We start from the raw sequence: 18,166 nt of genomic DNA on the forward strand, positions 1-18,166 counted from the left end.
ACGACATGAAGACAGGCGAGAGAGAGAGAGAGAGAGAGAGAGAGGGAGAGAGAGAAGGAGGGATGGAGGAGGGTTGAGGGGTTCAGGGCTGGGGGGACCTGGAGGAAGGGGAAGGGAGGGAGGGGGAGGGAGGGGGTGTGGTATATGTGTGTGTGGTGGGGGGTGAGCCAGCCCCAGCTAATGGCTGGGGCCAGCTTCTCCAAGGTGCGCATTCCGATTTGAAGGTGCCTCTCCCCCCCTTCCCCTTTCCTTCCTCTCAGACAGAGATACCTGAGCCAGCAGGTCAACCCAGGTTACCTCAACAGGTATAAGACCCTCCCCCTGGGGGGGGTGTTGAATGCCAGCGTGAGAGAGCAGGTCCCCTAACCCAAAAGATGGGTTCCCCAGGGGGTCCGTAAGCCTGGGACTCAGAAGGGGCAAGCACATCAGTACAGCATATCCCCCAGTACTTCAGGAACCCCAACCCTCCATGTCTCCGGTCCCTCCTCAGGGTGGGAAGCCACCCCATCTTCCCCTATTCCTAAGATCCTTTGCCTGGCTGCTGTGGGTAGAGGAGAGGGCTGGAGGTGGGGCACACTGTATAGACCCAGGCAGGGCTGCACTGGCCCCTTCAGACACCAGCTCCTGCTTGAAGCTTGGCTGGGGGCTCTGAGAGCAAAGCAGTTTATGGAGACAGAGGACAGGGCAGCTGGCGGGTCTCTGGCTTCTGGATGGGCTGATCCAAGATGTTTCTTCTCAGGAGACTATTTGTATCTGGGTCGGATGGGACCGGAGCAGGCCTCTTACTTGTCCCCACACACTCTAGCCCTATAGGACATGCCAGCTCGACCTGGAGGGGCCCCCTGGCCTCACTACACCCCTTACTTACCAGGCAGGATGCCCAGGCCAGGATGTGGATGGGAACTGTCAACAGGCACTCTTTAAATATTTACCCATAGTTTCTCTAGGGGGTTCCTCCCCCATCCCCAAGACTAGGTAAATTCAATGGATAAAAGAACCTTAGTCCATCAGCACCCTTCTCATACCATAAGCGTGTACAGTTATGTGGGGCTTAACACAGACAGAGAGAAAAGAGAGAAAGTGAGAGAGCTGTGAATACGTGTGCTGTGTGCATACGAATTAGGAAGAGGAATTAGAAGGATTTTTCCAGCCCTCCCCTTCCACAGTGTGTGAGGTTGGTGCACACAGGGCAACAGTGGAGCACACTCAGGATACACACACACACTGGATATGTCACCTCCCACCCAAAAACGCATCGAACGCACGCTCCCTCAACTATCATGCGTGCCTGGAAGCACCCCTGTCACCTCACAGACACTGTTCGCCCAGGCACACAGGGAACCAAAGCCTGACAAATACACGTGCATCTCTAGCTGTTTGCATCAGGAAAAAATTTGCTCCTTATTTTCTTTCCACATCCTGGGGTCTCAGGATTGGATGAGGAAGGAGGCTGTTGGAAAACCAGATCTTTTTCTTCCCCAGCTGGAGCCCAGCTCTGGAGATGGATGAAGGAACGGCAATGCAGGAAAGGATGGAGTAGAATAACACCAGCCCCCAAGTCCCTCTAATATCTAAATAATTGCTGGGAAAATGGCCACTCTCAGCCAAATTCCCAAAGAAGAGTCACTGGTGCTCCAGCCAAAGACACTTCCAGGATCCCTTGAATATGGAGGGACCCACCTCCACCTGAATTAAGGACTGCCCAGACTCTGCAACGTCCAGAACTCTGGCCCTGGAGCAGCAGGAGGGGAGGATCAGAGGAGGGCTGTGCCAGCACCGCAGGTCTCCCTAGGGTCCAGGACAGTTGGGGACATGACAGGGGTCTCCTCCACTGCTAGAGCAAGCTCCAGCCTTGGATTCAGCCCTGCCTTCTCTGAGCCTCCTCTGCTCAGAGTACCAAGCTGAAGGAGATGGGCTCTGGGTTCCCAGCATCTGGGTCACTGGGGACTGTCATAAATATTTCCCCTTTCCTGCCTGGAAGGAGGAGGCTCGGCAGGCCAAATCCGCTCTGGGGCCTGCGCCTTATCTTTTAGAGGGTGGGGGGGGATATCTCGACATTTTATGGTCCAGCGAAAACCCTGCCACAGAGCTATTCTTCCAGGCCTTTGTGTCTTGGAATGTGACTGTCCCGAGTGTGCCGCCACCACCGTCTGCTCTGAGAGCCCACCAGTCCCCAAAACCCTGGCTGGACTCGATTTCCCCTTTTGGGGGTCCCTCACCTTTTCTTTCTTTCTTTTTTTTTCTTCCCGCCCCCCAATTGGATTGCCTTTTTTTCTTTTACACGTATCTGGTTGATTTCGCTCCCGGAGCTTGGAAATAAAGGAACCACAAGCAGCCATCCTCGCTGGGGCATCTCTGCCCCTCGCCCCGAGGCCTACTCCGCCCTCCTAGGTACCACGGATTTACGTTCGTTTGTCCGGGTCATTCTGCCTTTTTGTGTTAATTACGAGCTGCCTGCTTGGTGCTTATCTCCTTCGCAAAGCGATTATTTTCGACGCCCGCCCTCCTGAGCCTCCGGAGCCTGCCGCCAGAGCGAGGGCCCATCTCCCGCCGCCACTCGCGATTTATTTACACCTCGCAGGTGAGAGGATTGATTTGCTCAGAGCCAGCGGGGCCGGTCTGGGCCGGGGCGCGGGGCCTTCTCCCCGCCGCTCCTCCCGGCCGTGCCTCAAATGTCAGTGCGGCCAGGCCGGCCAGGGGCACCGCCGCCGCCTCTAACATTGAGCAACAGCGCCACCTCGCGTCCACTTGCTCCAATGCAGTCCTGCCGGAAAATGCCAACAGAGCCGGCAGGTCCCAGCCTTGGCCCAAAGGTGGGAAGTGAGAGGAAGTAGTTTCCAAATGGGTGCGAGAGCGAGGGGTCCCCGGAAGGGAGTTCCCCCGGGACCGCTGTCCTTTTGTTTTCCAAACTCTCCGAATAACCTTCTCAAAGGTTTCGCACTATTTTCTTCTTTCACCCTCCCTTGCCGCATTAAGAGACGCTGCGCAAAGGACCTGCCGCGATCTCCCCCCTATTCAGGCGCATTTCTGGGCTCGGAACACCTCAGCTCGCGCAGATGCACGCTCCGAGGCTCCAGCGACCTCCTGCCCGCGGCGCGCGCCCAAAACTGCTCGATCCTCTTACCCTGCCGCTGGTTCCGCACCGCCTACTCCGCTGCCGCCCGCAGGACTTTGGGGTGGGACGCTGACTTCTCCCTTCTCCCGACTGTTTGCCCCCTGGTTTGTAGCCCAACCCGCCCCCCCTCACGCGCGCTCTCTCCCCACCTCTCCCTCCCAGCCAGTGAGGTCCTGTTCTCCGTGGGCCATAGACAAAACATTTCTATAATCCGATTTCAAAGGAAAGAGTGTCCACCTTATTTAAACCATAAAACAATTAAGCCCAGACGTCTAGCCAGCTCCGCGCTGCTGTTTTGTTCAGCCCCATTCAGAATCCAGCGCAGGGAGACAAACAGCGCCATAAAAGTGGCATTTCGGGGCTGCGGAAATGTACCTATCCGCTGCCTTCCCAAGTGGAACAACCTTTAGGGTTTTGTGATTCTGACAAAGGAGCAGAGGAGAGGTGGGAGGGGAAGATTAGGGCAGGAGGGCGTTTGCTAGCCTCTCCCCCCCGCCCCCCGCCCGCTTTCGTTTCTTTCCCTAGATGTATCCTGTGTTGTGGTTTTAATTCACAAATTGTAATAAATTTAAAAAAAAATTGAATCCAATCCTAACCTGCAGGCTGAAGGCTGAACTGGAACTCAACAGTGGGCTGGGCCGGGTGGGCCTGCTCTAGATCCCACGCTCTCGCCAGGGCCCTCGGAGCCCTGAGCCCTGCGGCCCTCCTTCCTGTCCGGAGTAAGGCCGGATCAAGCGGGCTGCAGGAAGCAGGCCGCGCTGACGGACGAGGGGAGGCGACTGGGCCTTGACGCAGGGGCGGGGTGGAGGCCCGGAAAGGCCGCGGAGCCTGGGCTGAGAAAAGCCTGAGTGTCCGCAGTCAGGACCGGCAGTCAGGACCCAGGAACACGGGTGCCCTGGCCTCCGCCCAGTGCGAAACTGGGGCCAGGGTCCCAGAACAGTGAGATATTTGGCCAAAGGGGGGAGTTTGGATTGAGAAAAGAGGATAAACGACAGGCAAAGCACCCTTCAAAAGGACCAAGAAAACAACTGCTTCCGGAATTAGGGTGGAGGTTTCTTCAGTGGGAAAGAGAGGGAAAACCAGTGTTTGCGACTTTTGGTTGCCCCCCTCAAAATATCATCCAAACAAAATGTTTGTGCCAGGATCCTACCTTCCTCCAGCCCCCGAAATTGGAGTGTTGGATGGAAGGAGGGGGTAGGAGATTCAAATGATGGGGAAGGGGCTGGTCCCTCCAAGGGCCTCACCAATCCTGTAAGGCCAAGCGATGGAGGAAGCTGCAGAAGGACTGGGATCCCCAATGATTTTCTTTTATGGTGGTATTCCCCAAGTACTCAGAACAACACCCTGCATCCTCGCCAGAATGGGCAGCCTGAGATATTAAAGCGCTATATTTCAAGACGTCTGAGTTTAATAGTTTCCAGATTGGGGGATTTCCGAGAAAGGGGGCGCCGGGCCGAGGCATATCCAGCAGCTCATGTCTGCTTCTGATTAGCAGATGAAAACGACCGGTGCTGGGGAAGGCGCTCTGGGGTGCAGTGCAACTGACCAGCCCCAATAGGCTGTTGCACATGCGGGCCTCTACCCTTGTGCCTGGGGTACCCCCATCATCAGGGAACACCCCACTCCAGGCTACTCCCTGACCAGCTTCCTCAGGCCTTGGCCACGTTATTCCCCAGAAACACTGCAGCCACTGACATAACCCTGTCGCCCCCAAACCAACACTCAAACTAAACCACCAGAGACAGAGAGAGAGACTGAGAAGAAAAGAGAACTGGGAGAGGGAGAGCGAGACAGAAGCTGAGAATGCATTGGGAAGTTGAAACTAAATCTAATTCTGATTGTATTTGTTTGCTATCTTTCTCTTTCCTCCTTCTCTCCCTTCCTTCCCGTTCTTTCTTCCCTCTCTACTTCCTCTTTCTCCTTCCTTCTCTCCCTCTCTCCCTCCCTCTTCTCGCCCCCTTCTTTTACTCTCAACGAAGCCCCCAGTGCCTATTCTGCTCCCTGAGGCCTGCTCAGCCTTCTCCCTCACCGCTCACCGCACACCCTCCCTCCCTTCCAGCCATCCCTCGAAGCACCAAGGCAGACAGGCAAGAATCCAGCCCGGGCCCTCACCCAGCACCCAACTTTCATCTTCACCTATCTCTTCCCTCCGATCTCATGTACTCATAAATTATTACAATTAATTACAGCCAGGGAAAACCATTCATGCCATGACCCCCCCCCCCCGGGCCCAGGACTCCAAGGAGCTACCAGGAAACTCACAGGCCACTGGCAGGGCAGGCACAAGCTGGGCCAGGGCCTCAGCAGCCTCCACTCCACCCCTGGAGCTCTCACGCCCACCCCACCCTGCCCTGAGAGCAGCGGCAGGCACTTGCCCTTCTGAGGTAGAGGGAGCCCCTTCCCTGGCTCCGGCTGGCCCCAAAGGCACCGAGCACTTGCCTCCTCCACGACAGCAGCCTGGGAGCCACAAGGAGGAGAAATAACGAGAACTGGATGCGGTTGGGTTTCTGGTTTTTTAAGTGACTTCGATATATTAACACAGAGCTGTTCTACCATAACAAACAGAAGCACGTTACAGGACGGACGCTGGGGATGAGGAGAAACACTGCTATGTACACACGCCCGAGGCATCGGCCTGCGCCGCCGGACCCAGCCTACAGCACGGTCTGGGCCCTCGCCCCTCAGCTCCTGGGCTGGGAATATTGTGTATGTGTGTGTGTCTTATTTTGTACAAAATCTGCACGCAGAGCACCCCAGGCCTGGGGAGGGATGGCCCGGACCAAATACGATACAGAAAAAAAATAGAAATATAGCGATTCAAGTACTGGCTTCTCTGGAGAAAGGAGGGGAAAAATCACATTTGTGTGTGTCATTTATTTCAGTTGCGCTGGGAGAAGAGAACGCGGCTTCTCTCCCCGCCTCCTCCTCCTCGCTGGGTAGAACTAACTCTAAAACACCAATTTCTCAACACTGAACCCTCCCAAATCGCAAGAGTTTTCCTTTTCCCCTTCCTTTTTTTTCTTTTTAAGCCGATTGGCTTTTCTCTATCTTGCTCTTTCCCTTTCTTTTCGTGCTCTCTCCCGCCTGGGTTGGGGTATTTTTGCGGGGTTTTTTTTTGTTTGTTTGTTTTTCCCTTGGCTGTGCCGAGGCAGCAGGCTGGGGCCAGGTTTAGGATTGCTCCTTGTCGGTTTTCTCTTTATTCATCTTTTTCATCTTCATCCTGCGGTTCTGAAACCAGATTTTGACCTGCCGCTCGGTGAGGTTGAGAACCCGGGCCACCTCGTACCGACGGTCCCTGGTTAAATACATATTGAAGAGAAACTCCTTCTCCAGTTCCAGCGTCTGGTACTTGGTGTAGGGGCACCGCTTTTTCCTCGTGGAGCGGGCGTGGATCCAGTTAGCCACAGGGTTGCCTGGAGGGCCAAACACAGGCAGGGGTCAGTGGAGCCCCTTTCTAGCCCAGGACCCCTGCCACCCTACCCCCAGGCTTAGCCAGGCTCCCCCAATGCAATAATTGAACCTGAATTTGGACACATTTTGCTTTGGGAATTTTCGCCCTGTCTCCTTTTGCATGCTGCCCTCTCCCCATCGTCCCTCTCTTCAATTTCTAGCACCTCAAACTAGAGGAAATCAAGGCTATCAAAGCCCCTACAGTCTGGTCCTCAGCTTCAAGAGTAGTAATTCGAGAATATGCTCATAAAAAGTCCAAATTCCCAACCGTTTCATAGGCCCATAAACGCTTCTCTCTCTTGTTTTTTATTTTTATAGTGAGGTCTCTCTCCTCCCCACTTCCCTCCTCCTCTGCCCCCTCCCACCCTCCCAGCCCACGACCAAGTCCTGAAATTTCAGCAGTTCTATTTCCTGACCCTGAGAGTCCCTAAGCCCCTCACTACCCTCTTCAGCGCCCGGCTCGGCTCTCTCTCGGAGTTCAACCCTGCTGAGGCGAATTCTCAGAGTGATGCTAGAATGGGGAAAGACTTTCTCCTCTCCCCAGAGAGCTGCTAGCCTTGGGACAGGCTCCCCATATCTTAGCCTCCCTGTTAGGCTTCCAGTGCCCCCCTCCCGCCAGCCCCAGGACAGGCTCTGCAGGAGCCAAGCCTCCAATTTCAGGTTTATGGGAGTAGCTGAGGGCAAGGAGGGAAGCCTTCAGAGGGGTATAATTAGGCCCTGGCCCCTTATGGAGCTGGAGGAAAGGATTTCCTGCAGCCCCCTCCTGGGACTCCCCCAGACACTTCCTCACACCCAGGGGCTGCACCCCCTCCCCTGCTGTTTCCCCTTCTTTCCCCTTTCTCTGGCCCAGCAGCTCCCACCTGCCCCCCCACCCCTGCCCTTCTTTGCAATACTCTAAGGCTCCAGTCTCCTTGATGGGAGTATGTGTGTGTGTATATGTGTGTGTGTGTTGGGGGGGTATAATTCTCAGTCTGGGGAGATGCCTCCCCCTCCATTCCTCATTCCTGAGCCCTGTTCTCAACCCTCTTTCCTGCAGACCCTCAGAAGAGGGCTCTCAAGTTTAAGGAGACTAGGACCCCACTTCTCTTCCCCAACTCTGGAAGTCCTGATTTCTCCAAGTTCCCAGGTTGTGAAATCCCCCAGACCCCTCACCTAGTGCTCCTGGAGGGGAGAAGTCCAGGCACCTTCTGTTCAATGAATCCCTGATGGGGTGAGGACCCCCATGCTGGCTGGGAGGTAGGGGTGATACTTCTCCCTGGGGTATTTCCTCACTGTCCGCAGTGTCTTCCTTGTTTCTTCCCCTATCCCACCTCAAACCATAAAATGAACCTCACCCCCCACCCCATCCCTTGGCCCTGTGTGCATTTCTTGGAAAGTAGCGACTGAGCCAAAAAAGCCTGGGCTGGGGGTGGGGTGGGGTGGGGGGTGTCTCATCAAAGCCAGCACCAGGGAGAGAGGAGCCCCCCTCAGCCCTCTCCCAACCTGGCTCCCTGGGCTCCCTTCTCAGACCTTCCTGCCCCTGAAAGCTCCCCAAGGTAATTCGCTTTTATTGAGTCCTCGCCCCCTCGCCCTCGCCCCTCTCCCGCGCTCCCTGCGCTGCTCCGAGGGGCTGTAATCCGGCTCCCCTCCCCACGCCCTGCCTCCCCTCCCCTCCCGCGCCGGTTGTAAAGGAAAATTGCTCCCAACTTACTGGGGTCCAGGTCGGCCTTCTCCTCTTTGTGCTTGCTGCCGGCGAGTGCGTCCGCCTCGGGCGAGGGCAGTGTCTGCGGGGCGCGGTCGCGCAGCTCCCCGGGCGAGCCATACATGTAGTCCGGGTAGCTGCGGCCGTCGCCCGGGCCGCAGTCGGCGCGGCGCCCGGGGTAGGCGTCCGGCTTGAGGGCGTAGTGACGGCCCCCGGCCGGGAAGCTGGGGAAGGAGACGGCGCCGGACAGCGGCTCGAGCCAAGTCCGCATGTAGCGCGTGTCCGCGCCGAGGTGGGGCTGGGGGCCGTACGGGTGGTATACCACGGACGACTGCGAGGGCACGGGCGCCCACGACGTGCTGAACACTGCCGGCTTGGGCGCGAAGCTACAGGACGGAAAATCGCTACAGTCCGGCACCAAACCGCTGGGTCTGGCGGCGGCGGGGTGAGCCCCCGTGGCCGGAAACCTGGACGCTAGGAGGTCTTCATTGTCGTGAGAGATGAGCGAGTCCACGTAATAGTTACTGATGGGCCCCGTCGCCGACATCGTAACAGGGTTTTACATACATAAGATTATTGTATGAACTGTATATGTACTTTTTATCTGCTCACAGAACAATCAAGGCAGGTAATTATTTTTCCAGCCTTTTCCCCGCAGCTCATTGGTTCCCCGGCCCCCACGTGATCGTATTTACCCAAAAATACGGCGCGGATCAATGCGCAGGGGCTTTTTTTTTTTTTTTTCCTTGCCTTTTTTTTTTTTTTTTCCCCTTCTCCCACCCCCTTCTCTCGGCTGATCCCCGCGACCTGCGTTTTCCTGGGGGTCCGGAACTCTGGATCCAAGGCACCGGCCACCCCCTCAGGACAACTCGTATCTCATCAGCACACCCCCTTGCCCATGTCCACCCATAAGCTGATGGCCTCCCGCACCACCCCACACACCCTGGAGGATTTCTTAATGGGGTGAAAATGCCAGTCCCCGAAGCCAGGGTTCCCGGACCCCCAGGGCCGAGCTGGGCGCGGGAGCCCCGCAGGGGCGGAGAGGCCGGCCGAGGTAGGTGGAGGAACTATTTCTTGACGTAATCCGTCTCTGTCGGCCCCGACGCTCCCGCAGTCTCTGCGCGAGCCGAGATCAGCGATTGTCAGTTCGGAACGTGGCTTTTAAAAATGCGTTTTTAAATAGTGTGTATGTATGTATTTCTTTCAGGAGCAGCAGCAGCGAGGGAGGGAGGGAGGGTGGGAGGGGACTGGAGAAGCTGGGGTGGAGGGAGGGAAGGAGGGAAAGGGGGAGCGTCCTTCTGCCACTGGCCAACTCAGCCCCCCAAATCTGGGGTAGGGCAGCTTGGGGAAGGTGGTCTGCTTGTGGGAGGGGTAGGACCTCCGGACCTCATACACCTTTATCATCAGAAGTCCTCTCTTTGCTTTGGCACAGATATGCAAGCTCCTTTATTTTAAATTTATTGTCTATATCTATTTATCTTTCTTTGCCAGCTTGAAGAAGTGGAGGAGAGATCAGCACAAGTGGGGCATCCCCGTCCTGTCTTCCTGCTCACCCTCCTTTGCCCCCAACTCCATCTCTGCGACACCCTGCCCCCCCAAAAGAAGTCACTCCAGGGCTCTGTCTGCAGAGAGCCAGGGTGAGAGCGGGCAAGGCGAGAGAGAGCGACCTCGGTCGTGGGCAAGTAGCTTGTTTTTACGTCCTTCAATAAAATTTTTATGAGGATCATTTGATTGTTCATAAATGTGTCTTTCATTAAATAAAATTGTAGGCTGTTTTTGGAACGGGAAAAAAGCAACGGAGGGATGGGAGAAAGCAATTTCTTTGGGGTCGGACGCAGGAATTCTGGAGGGGGCAGTGAGATTGTAAGGAAGATCAGACAACTTGGATTCCTCCCCCCAATAAGTTGGTTGCTACCCTCCTCCTTGAATTTGGGGTTTGTCGCCCAGCCCTGGGCTTTCCATCAGACTGTCCCATAGTGGTTTGGTAAAGGTGGGCTTTTAGCAAACAGGAAATTCTCAGTGGGTGCAAGAGAGGGGGGCAGGGAGTTTGGCTGGGGGGGCTAGAGAGAAGGGCAGGTGATGTCCCCCAGAGACACGATGCACCCTAGGCATGGCAGAGTGAGTTTGAAGGAGGAGTGCAATTTCAGGGTCAGAAGAGAAGAGTCCCAGTTTGTGCTATGGGAAATATGCAGGAGCTGAGGCTGAGACACAGGTTCTGAGGCAGCAGGAAAGGACAAGGATTCCCAGACAGGAGACGCCTGCCCTTCTTTCCCACTCTTGTCCCCAGGAGGGGACCAAACGTTGGGGGTGGGGGTGGAGGATGGTTTTCTCCTGTATCTCTGTCGACCTGTCTCCTCTGGGGTGGAGAAGGGCTGGAGAGAGGTGTCCCAGAGAGTGTAGCAAGTGTGTTGTGGAAGGGGGGGGAAAGTTGAGGGGGGAAGGGTAGATCTGCAGCCCACAGCACTGACCCCAGATTTCCAAGTCCCCTCCCTGGTCCCCGCTCCTCCCCCTCTCCGGTTCTTTCCTTTTCGGTCTAGCGGGGCTGGGATTTCGACGCATGGGGGGTGTGTGAGAAGTGCCTGGCTAGGGAGAGACAACCCGGGGCCTCAGCCTCCTCGCCTTCAGCTCTGATTGTCTTCCCCTCCCCCAGACTGGACTGGTGTGGGAAATCCAAATTACATCAAGAAACAGAATATCTCTTTGGCCTTGATGGAGTCGGGTTAGCTGTCAATCAAAAATTGTCCCTCACTAGTTCAAGGAAAAGACAGGAGGTTCCCTCCCGTCCCCCTGCCGAGGCTTTCTCCAAATCCCCAGCACCGTCAGCACCTCCCCCAGCCCTGGCGGCTGGGGACCCTGCCTGGCTCTGGGGCGGCTGCTGGCAGCACTGAGCAGAGACGTGTAGCTAGCCTTCAGCGGGCCCGGGGCCAGACAGAGACCTAGAGGACATCAGGGGACAGAGCCTGAGAGAGACTGAGCCCAAGACATAACAACTGCAACACGGCGCCAGGCCCATGGAGAAGAAGGAAGGAAGGAAAGAGAGAAGAAAACGGAGGACTGAGATAAAAAGAAAAGGAGAGGGGAGAATTAAAGGAAAGAGGGGGGCAAGATGAAAAGAGATGGGAGAGCAGGGAGAGGAAGGCGTGCAGAGAGCGGGAGGGAGGAAGGCTGGCGATAGGCAGGCGGGACGGGCAGGGCGCGAGCAGGGAGCAGCCGTGGCATTGTGCTGTCCGCTTGCTCTCCGGGCCTTTGCCGCGGGACCGGCTCCGGGCGCCGCAGCCACTTCTGTCCGGACACAAAGGAGGAAGAGGCCTCCTCTCCTGTCCCTCCCGGGTGACCTGCTGGGGTGGGTACACTAGGCCTCTGGAGGATGCAGAACCCCATCTCAGCCCAGGCAGCCCCCCCAGGCATCTGGGGGCTGAGCCACGCTCCAGTCAAGGAGCAAAGAAGACATGAGGAAGGAGAAGGTCTCATGCACCGCTCCTCCCTGTGCATCTTCGCCAGCCGACAGGGCCTATGTACCCCCACCTCAGTTTTCCTAGAAGAAAGGCGTCCCTAAAGACCTCTTCCTATGGGCCTCTACTATTTGGGAGAGCCCTTCAGACACAGCGGCTGTAAACAGACGCCCCTTTCTGTCCTACCCTCTTTGGCCACTACCTTCTTTTCAACTCTGGAGCTGCCTGCCCACCCTGCTTGCCCACCCAGCAGAGGCAGCGACAGCGGGGCAGACCTGATCACCCAGCCGGGGCTCCCTGCTGCCATCAAATTCCCCGTGAAACTGATGGGAGATGTTGCCTTCGTTTGAGAGCGTGAACTCAGACCCTCCCCACTCAGGCACAGACACAGCTGTGGATCAGGAAGCAGGCCTCGCCCACAGCCCCCTCCCCACCAATGCCCGGGTTTGCCTAGGCCTTGCAGAGAGCAGCAGCCACGAGGAGGGGGGCTGGAAGAGGCTGGGAGTCCCTGAGTTCACCAGGCCGAGGTCCCTCGGGTTCCACAATTGTCTGTGGGCTGTACCCATAGTCTCTGCATTTAGAGGTGGGATGGCAGGTCAGGGCTCTGAAGCAGAAATTGAGGTTCCCCCCACAAATCCCAGCCTGTGGATGTGGGGGCACAAAGGCTGTGGGGGCACTGATAGAGGGGCTTGTCTTTCCAGGTTCACCTACTCCTGCTGAATCTCCTGCCAGATTCCCACACTCCCTCTCAACCCCCACCACTCCCTTCAATTTTCCTCAGCTCGGATGGGGCAAACCCGAGGGACTGGAGGACACTGGGAGTCCCTGTTGGTGGAGGGAACCCCAGCTTTAGCCAGCAGCTCTGCATTCACTCTGGTTCTTAGAGCTTGCCTTCGACCCCAAAAGAATTCACTGGGCAGAGGAGACCCCCTAAGGGGGAGGGGCACCCTGACTCCATCACCTCAGACCTGCACAGCTGCGACCACAACCAAGATAGCACCACCATGGGAAGGACAGACAGACAAAAAGACAGACAGGTTAGAGTCACCCCCTCCCCTCGCCCTGCGCCTCCCTCTTAGTGATTTAAATTCCCTCCGGTTCAATCCACACCGTCAAGTTCGGATTAAATTTAAAACAGGCTTTTCCCGGTCCCCAGCAGCCTCAGGCAGGGAGCCCGCTCCCCGGCTCGTCAGCACCCGCCCGCGCGGAGGAGGCCGTGCTCCATTTGCTTTCATTTTCCTTCTCCCCCTGAAATGGGCTCATTTCACCTCTCGGCTGCCCTCTCCCCCTCCCCGCCCCCTCCTCGGTTCCCCTCTACTTTCCCCCCTTCTCGCTCCTGATCCCTCTTTGTTGGGAAAAAACACACCCACACACAACTCCTCCTAGCTAAGGCCTGCGCTGGAAGCAGACACTGAATTCTCCTGGCCCGCCGCGAGGAGAGACCGCGTCCTGCCCCCACCCCAGGTGGGTATCCGGGATCCCTACACACCAGGAGTCAGGCCCCTAAGCCCAGCAGGAGTGAAACCCCCAGGGCCTGTGAACGTGGCCCTCTCAACGCCACGGCCTGCATTCCCGCCGGCCCCCCGCCCTGTCGCCCCGCAGCAAACGGGGCTATTTCCGGCTCCCCCAACTGGGTCTGGTTTCCCAGCCTGGGGAGTGGCTGAGGGAGGAGCGGCCCCAGAACTGGGGGTGCTCTCTGCCTGAAGCCCCCGTGGCTCAGGGAGCCTTGTTACCTGATCTTTGTGTGATGTGTGTGTCGCAAGGAAATTTGCAGTGACTTTGGAGCCCAGACTGAGGAAGCCGAGGTGGCGAAAGGAGAGACAATACGGGTCCGAAGTACAATTAAGGGGCCAGAGCCGCTAGTCTCTCCCCCGCCCTCCCTGCCAGACTGGGAGCTGTCTGGCCTCAAACCTCAGGGCAACCCGCGAACCTGGAGCCGGAAACTCAGCCCATGGCGGAGGGAACCAGAGGATCCGGCATCCAGAAAGCTGGACCAAAGCTCCCTTCCAACTTGGGGGCGCAGCAGCCAGCCCCGCTGAGTTGCAGAGAATCCAATGAATGAAAGTGTACATTCCGACGAAATTTCCCGATTTTTTTTAGCCTTTGGAAGGAGAGCCTAGGGTTTGGGACGTCTCAGACAGACAGACAGACAGACAAACCGCATCTCCGGAGGCAGACAGACTCACAACATGAGTGTGAGCCTAAAATCAAATACAGGTTCAACATTCCCGAGGCCTCTCCTCCAGGCCGGGCGGGCGCCGATCTCCCTACCTTCTCTCCCCTCCAGGGCGTTGGGCAGAGACCCGGAAGACTCGGTCCCTCTGGCTTGGTCCAATCCCGCCTCGGGAAGCGCCTTCGTTACCTGCTCCTCGGCTCCCTACGGCCACAGATGCAGGGCAGCCGCCTCCCGCCGGGGGAGGGAAGCCCCGGCCACCGCAGCCGCCGCTGCCCGCCCTCCTTCCCTCCCTCCCTCTTTCTTGCCCTCCCTCCCTCTCTCCCTCCCTCGCGCGCTGCCGCTAGCGGGGCCCTCCCGCGGGCAACCTGTTCTGGACCAAATCCAGGTATCTCCGAAAGAGAGAGAGAGAGAGAGAAAAAAGGACCTCTTATGTGAAAAAGAAAGAAAGACCTTTAACCGCGTTTATTTTCCATGCTCTGACCACTGGCCGGCCTCTGTGCAGACGCCCTGGACACTGCCCGGCAGCTGCAGAGGTGTGCGGGGCCTGCTGCCTCGCCCACGCTGACCGCCGCGCCCCGCGCACTGCGCGCTCCACACTCTGGGCCGCCGCCCCCCGGCAGCCCAAACACCAAACAGACCTCAAGGTCCTTCCAACAGACTCAACATCCGGTTGCTCGCCTTGCGGCTGGCCTCCGCCCCGGAGCCCGCTCTGCTCCGTCTGCGGCCAAAGTCCACACACAATCCACCTTGTCCGAGCCCTCGCACCGGGCCGGACACCCCTCCTAGCCAAGGCGTCCGCCGGGCCACCCTCGGGCCGCGACCCTGCCCGGGACTGCAAACCTTCTCCCCCGCACGGGACCCACACAAAGCCCAGTGCCCACCCGCAGCCCCCCAGTCCCCAGCCGCCGCTGCCCTTCACCTGTTACCGAGAAAGGCTGCATCTCCGAGCCGAGGCAAGGCCGTGGGCCTGGGCGGAGGGTGCCGGGGATCCGGGGAGCCGAGGTCCCATGGAGGCCACAGAGGATCGGCCGGGCTAAGCCGGAGCCCCCGCAGCCAGCAAGATATCTCAGAGACCAAGGCTCTCCTTGACGAGCTCTTGCCTTTTCCTCCGTCTCCCGCAAGTCTTAAACACTCACACGCCGGGAGTTCAGCTCTATAAATCCTGCTCCTCTTTCCCATATCATAATTAAAAAAAACCAGTAGGGGAGGTTTTAACTTTTATTGCGATTTCTGGAGTTGGGCTGCGGAGCATATATTAAGTTTACGCTTATGCGCTCTCGGCGGGGAGGGTCCTTTAAGAAATAAAAATCCATCTTAATATCCGCAGACGAGAGAGATAATTTTTTCCCTCCTCTTCACGCTGTTTCTTCTGAAGACTCCCTTCCAGCGAAGCGAATAAATAATCACCATCGCCTCAGCCATAATCTACGGCCCCAGGGCCGTGGGGGTGGACTCTGGCCACCAGGCTGGCCCTCACCTTGGCGGGGTGAGGACTCGCCCCATTCCCCAGGATCTGGGAAGGGGAACACCCCAGACTCATGGCTCTGTGGCCACCCCCCCATAAGCCCACCGACTCTGAAATGGAAATGGGGGCAGAGAGAGACCCAAAGTGCAAAAGTCGTTCATTGGTGAATTTCGGCCCATCAGGGACACTCTCTCCAAGCCAGGCACTCCTGAGCACCCCGCCCCTGCCTGGGACTCCCTTCACTCCAACTGGTCCTGTGCTTCTGACAGCTTGAAAACTCAGAGACTGCTAGGGGCTCCCAAACCAGGGGAGCCCCTGCCTGCCTCGCACCAGCTGGCCTTCCTCTCTGAAAACCTCCCTATTTCCCCAGGAACCATAGAGAGATTTGAGCACTTTCCTTCAAGGAAAAGAGATTATTTTCCCCCACAAAGGGCTGGGGGATAGACAGAAAGACTAACAAACTCAGGGAGAAGAAAGGCTCTATTCCCATTTTCTCCTCTAGCTTCCCTGGGGTCAAAAGAAATCTCTTTGTAGAGAGAGAGAGAGAGAGAAATACACGAAGTATGCATGGAAAAATATACTAGGGCTTTGAGAGAGTCTGGAGAAGACAGACATATAGAAAAAGGGACCCACACTCATATACAAGGTTAGATATATCCCTCCAGCAGCCCACTGTGAGAAAATAGAACTCCATGTATATATTCTGTTACAGATGTAATTTTATTCCCCTGTCTCAAAGTTTATAATACTTTAATAATCATAATAATTCCAAAGTAAGAGAACCAGGAGCCTATCCTTCTCCTCTTGGCTTTCTCTTCCCCAGTCTCTCTGAGAACAGGGGTGTATCTCCCCATTCTCCCTGACCCCCCTCCCATTTTTCTCCACAGGCAGAGAAGCCTCTTTTGAGAGCCTTCTCTCTAGCGACCAGGGCCAGAATTGAGGAGCCAGGTAGGGAAAGGAAGGGAAGAAGCTTTGCAAAGTTTCACTTTGCTTGGGTTCTCTACTCCATTATCCTCCCCTCCTCCCCCTGGCATCAGCCAACAACCTTCCCAACAATATGGTAATGGTGGGCGCTGGCAGCCTCCGTTCACCCAGACATTTCCACACAGCGCAAAGACAAGCAGCTGCCTGACAGCCACAGACACAACAGACCAAGGCCTATGGGCCACAGAGAGCTAGACCGAAACTAGAACCAGGTTCCTGCCCTGATGTTTCCCAGTAGGGTGTGTGTGTGTTGGGCGGGGGGGGGGGGGTGTTTCTACTTGGACTTGATGGCTTTTCTCTAACATACTAACACCCTAAATATCCCCTTCTCATGGGGCTGGAGCTGTAGAAAGGGAAGGGGAGGTGGCTGAGCTGGAGCTCAGAGTTCCCCAACTCTTGGGACCCCCCCAGACACCCCACTTGTAAAGGGAGAAGCTCCAGCCCCAGCCGACTGGAGGTAGATTTTTGTCTTTGGAGGTTGGCAGGTGAGAGAAGCTAGCCCTTCCAGAGACTCCCTTCTCTTTCAGTGCTCTTTTCTCTCCTTCTGATCCTGCCCCACCCTGCTGTCCAACTGAGAGGGCCCACCAGGCCACCTCTTACTCAAATTCCTCAATTTCCTTGGAATTGGCTAGACTTTCTTTGTCTGTCTCCATCAGCTGGGCCCAGGAAACAATAGCTGCTGGGAAAACTCCTCTCCCTCAGTCACAGGGATTGGGACAGGCTGAGGAGTAGACAATATGAAGCGGGGCTCCCCAGACTTGTCCTGCAGTCCCAGTCACAGCTTGTCCTCCTCAGTCTGTACCCATTTTGCCCTACCTGGGAGGGGGCTGTGGGGCAGTCCCACTGGGGAGGGAAGGAGCAGGGTAGGTGGATTGGGGCCCTCGACGAAAACCGACTGATGTAACTCAGGCAGTTTCTTGTTGCCGAGTTCAAAACTCAATCCCAACAACATGAAACTACCTAAGCCACAGATCAGCTGAGCGAGCAGGGCGGGATCGGCTTTGCATCTACCGGGAGGAGAAGGGAAGGGGGTTGGGGAAGGAAGAAATTCAGCCCCGTCCCCCTTTCCGCCCCCACAACCTCCCTAAGGACTAGAGAGTAGACTTTGGGTGGCTGGGTGGGTAGGGGGTCTGACTGCCTCAACAGCCTCTGGTCTAAGCAAATTGCTCAGGGAAACTCTGGTGAAATGGGACCTCCAGCCGCCAAACCACCGCCCCGCCCCCAGCCCCGCAGTGGAGCTATTCCCCTGCCTCTGGCCCTAGCCCTGGGGGAAGCTGGAGTGTCCTTCCACTCTTGAGCTGGGTCCCCTGTCTTGTCCATCTGGCTCTCCTCCTGGATTCCCTCTGGTCTTCTCCCTGTCTCAGCTCTGCTTTGCTTCCCTGCCTCTATGGGTGGCCGAACCAAGGCTCTTGTGCCCCAGAGCCTCTTCCAGTCAGGCCACTTGCCTGGCAAAACCCCACGGCCAGAGAACGTGGGGACCGAGAGCTTGAATAAGGCTCGGATCCAAACCAGCAGAAAGCAGGAAACCTAAGCTTCAAGCTCCAGCCCTCTCTCGCCCACCCTCCCTCTTCTTCCCCCAGCAGATGACCAGACGGAGCGACATCTACATCCATGTGTCGACCTCGAGGCAACCCTAAGTGCCCGCGCAGAGAAAGAAGCCAAAAATCACCAATTTACCCCTTTACCCACCGAACCCCACGGCAACGGGTCGGGGAGGGGTGGAGAGGGAGCTCCCGGCCACTGCCCTCCGCTGTGAGTGCGGCCACAAGACAAGCCTGGGCTCTCAGCAAGCTCAGATGCCCAAAACACCTTCCTCCCTGTTGTGCCTGCTGCACGCCAGGCA

General features: G+C 56.9%; 2 protein-coding genes and 1 long non-coding RNA gene across 3 annotated transcripts in view; 1 reads left to right on the plus strand and 2 right to left on the minus strand.

The window, feature by feature from the left end:
- The window catches only part of HOXC4 (homeobox C4), a 60,671-nt gene extending 46,446 nt beyond the window's left edge, over window positions 1-14,225 (minus strand). Inside the window, exon 1 of the mRNA XM_032876597.1 lies at window positions 13,970-14,225. The gene's annotated coding sequence lies outside the window, so the exon portion shown is untranslated. The remainder of the gene's footprint in view (window positions 1-13,969) is intronic.
- Window positions 5,615-9,421, minus strand: HOXC9 (homeobox C9). Its single transcript, XM_032876601.1, has 2 exons — window positions 8,256-9,421; window positions 5,615-6,528 (listed from the first exon to the last, which is right to left on the minus strand). Exons 1-2 carry the CDS (start codon window positions 8,791-8,793, stop codon window positions 6,284-6,286), a joined length of 783 nt encoding a protein of 260 aa, XP_032732492.1. The 5' UTR covers window positions 8,794-9,421; the 3' UTR covers window positions 5,615-6,283.
- LOC116878841 lies at window positions 9,195-9,972 on the plus strand. Its single transcript, XR_004384891.1, has 2 exons — window positions 9,195-9,300; window positions 9,738-9,972. It is a non-coding gene; the product is annotated as an uncharacterized LOC116878841 (long non-coding RNA).
- Window positions 14,226-18,166: the final 3,941 nt, after the last annotated feature.

This window comes from Lontra canadensis, unplaced genomic scaffold (genome assembly GCF_010015895.1).
Source record: "Lontra canadensis isolate GAN:19392208 unplaced genomic scaffold, GSC_riverotter_1.0 scaffold59, whole genome shotgun sequence".
Lineage (NCBI taxonomy): Eukaryota > Metazoa > Chordata > Mammalia > Carnivora > Mustelidae > Lontra > Lontra canadensis.

Excerpts from the sequence above, each read along its gene's own strand:
- HOXC9 (XM_032876601.1), bottom strand. The coding sequence starts at position 8,793 with ATGTCGGCGACGGGGCCCATCAGTAACTATTACGTGGACTCGCTCATC. Across the intron at positions 6,529-8,255 it reads GAAGGCCGACCTGGACCCCA|GCAACCCTGTGGCTAACTGG; the intron begins GTAAGTTGGGAG and ends TTGGCCCTCCAG.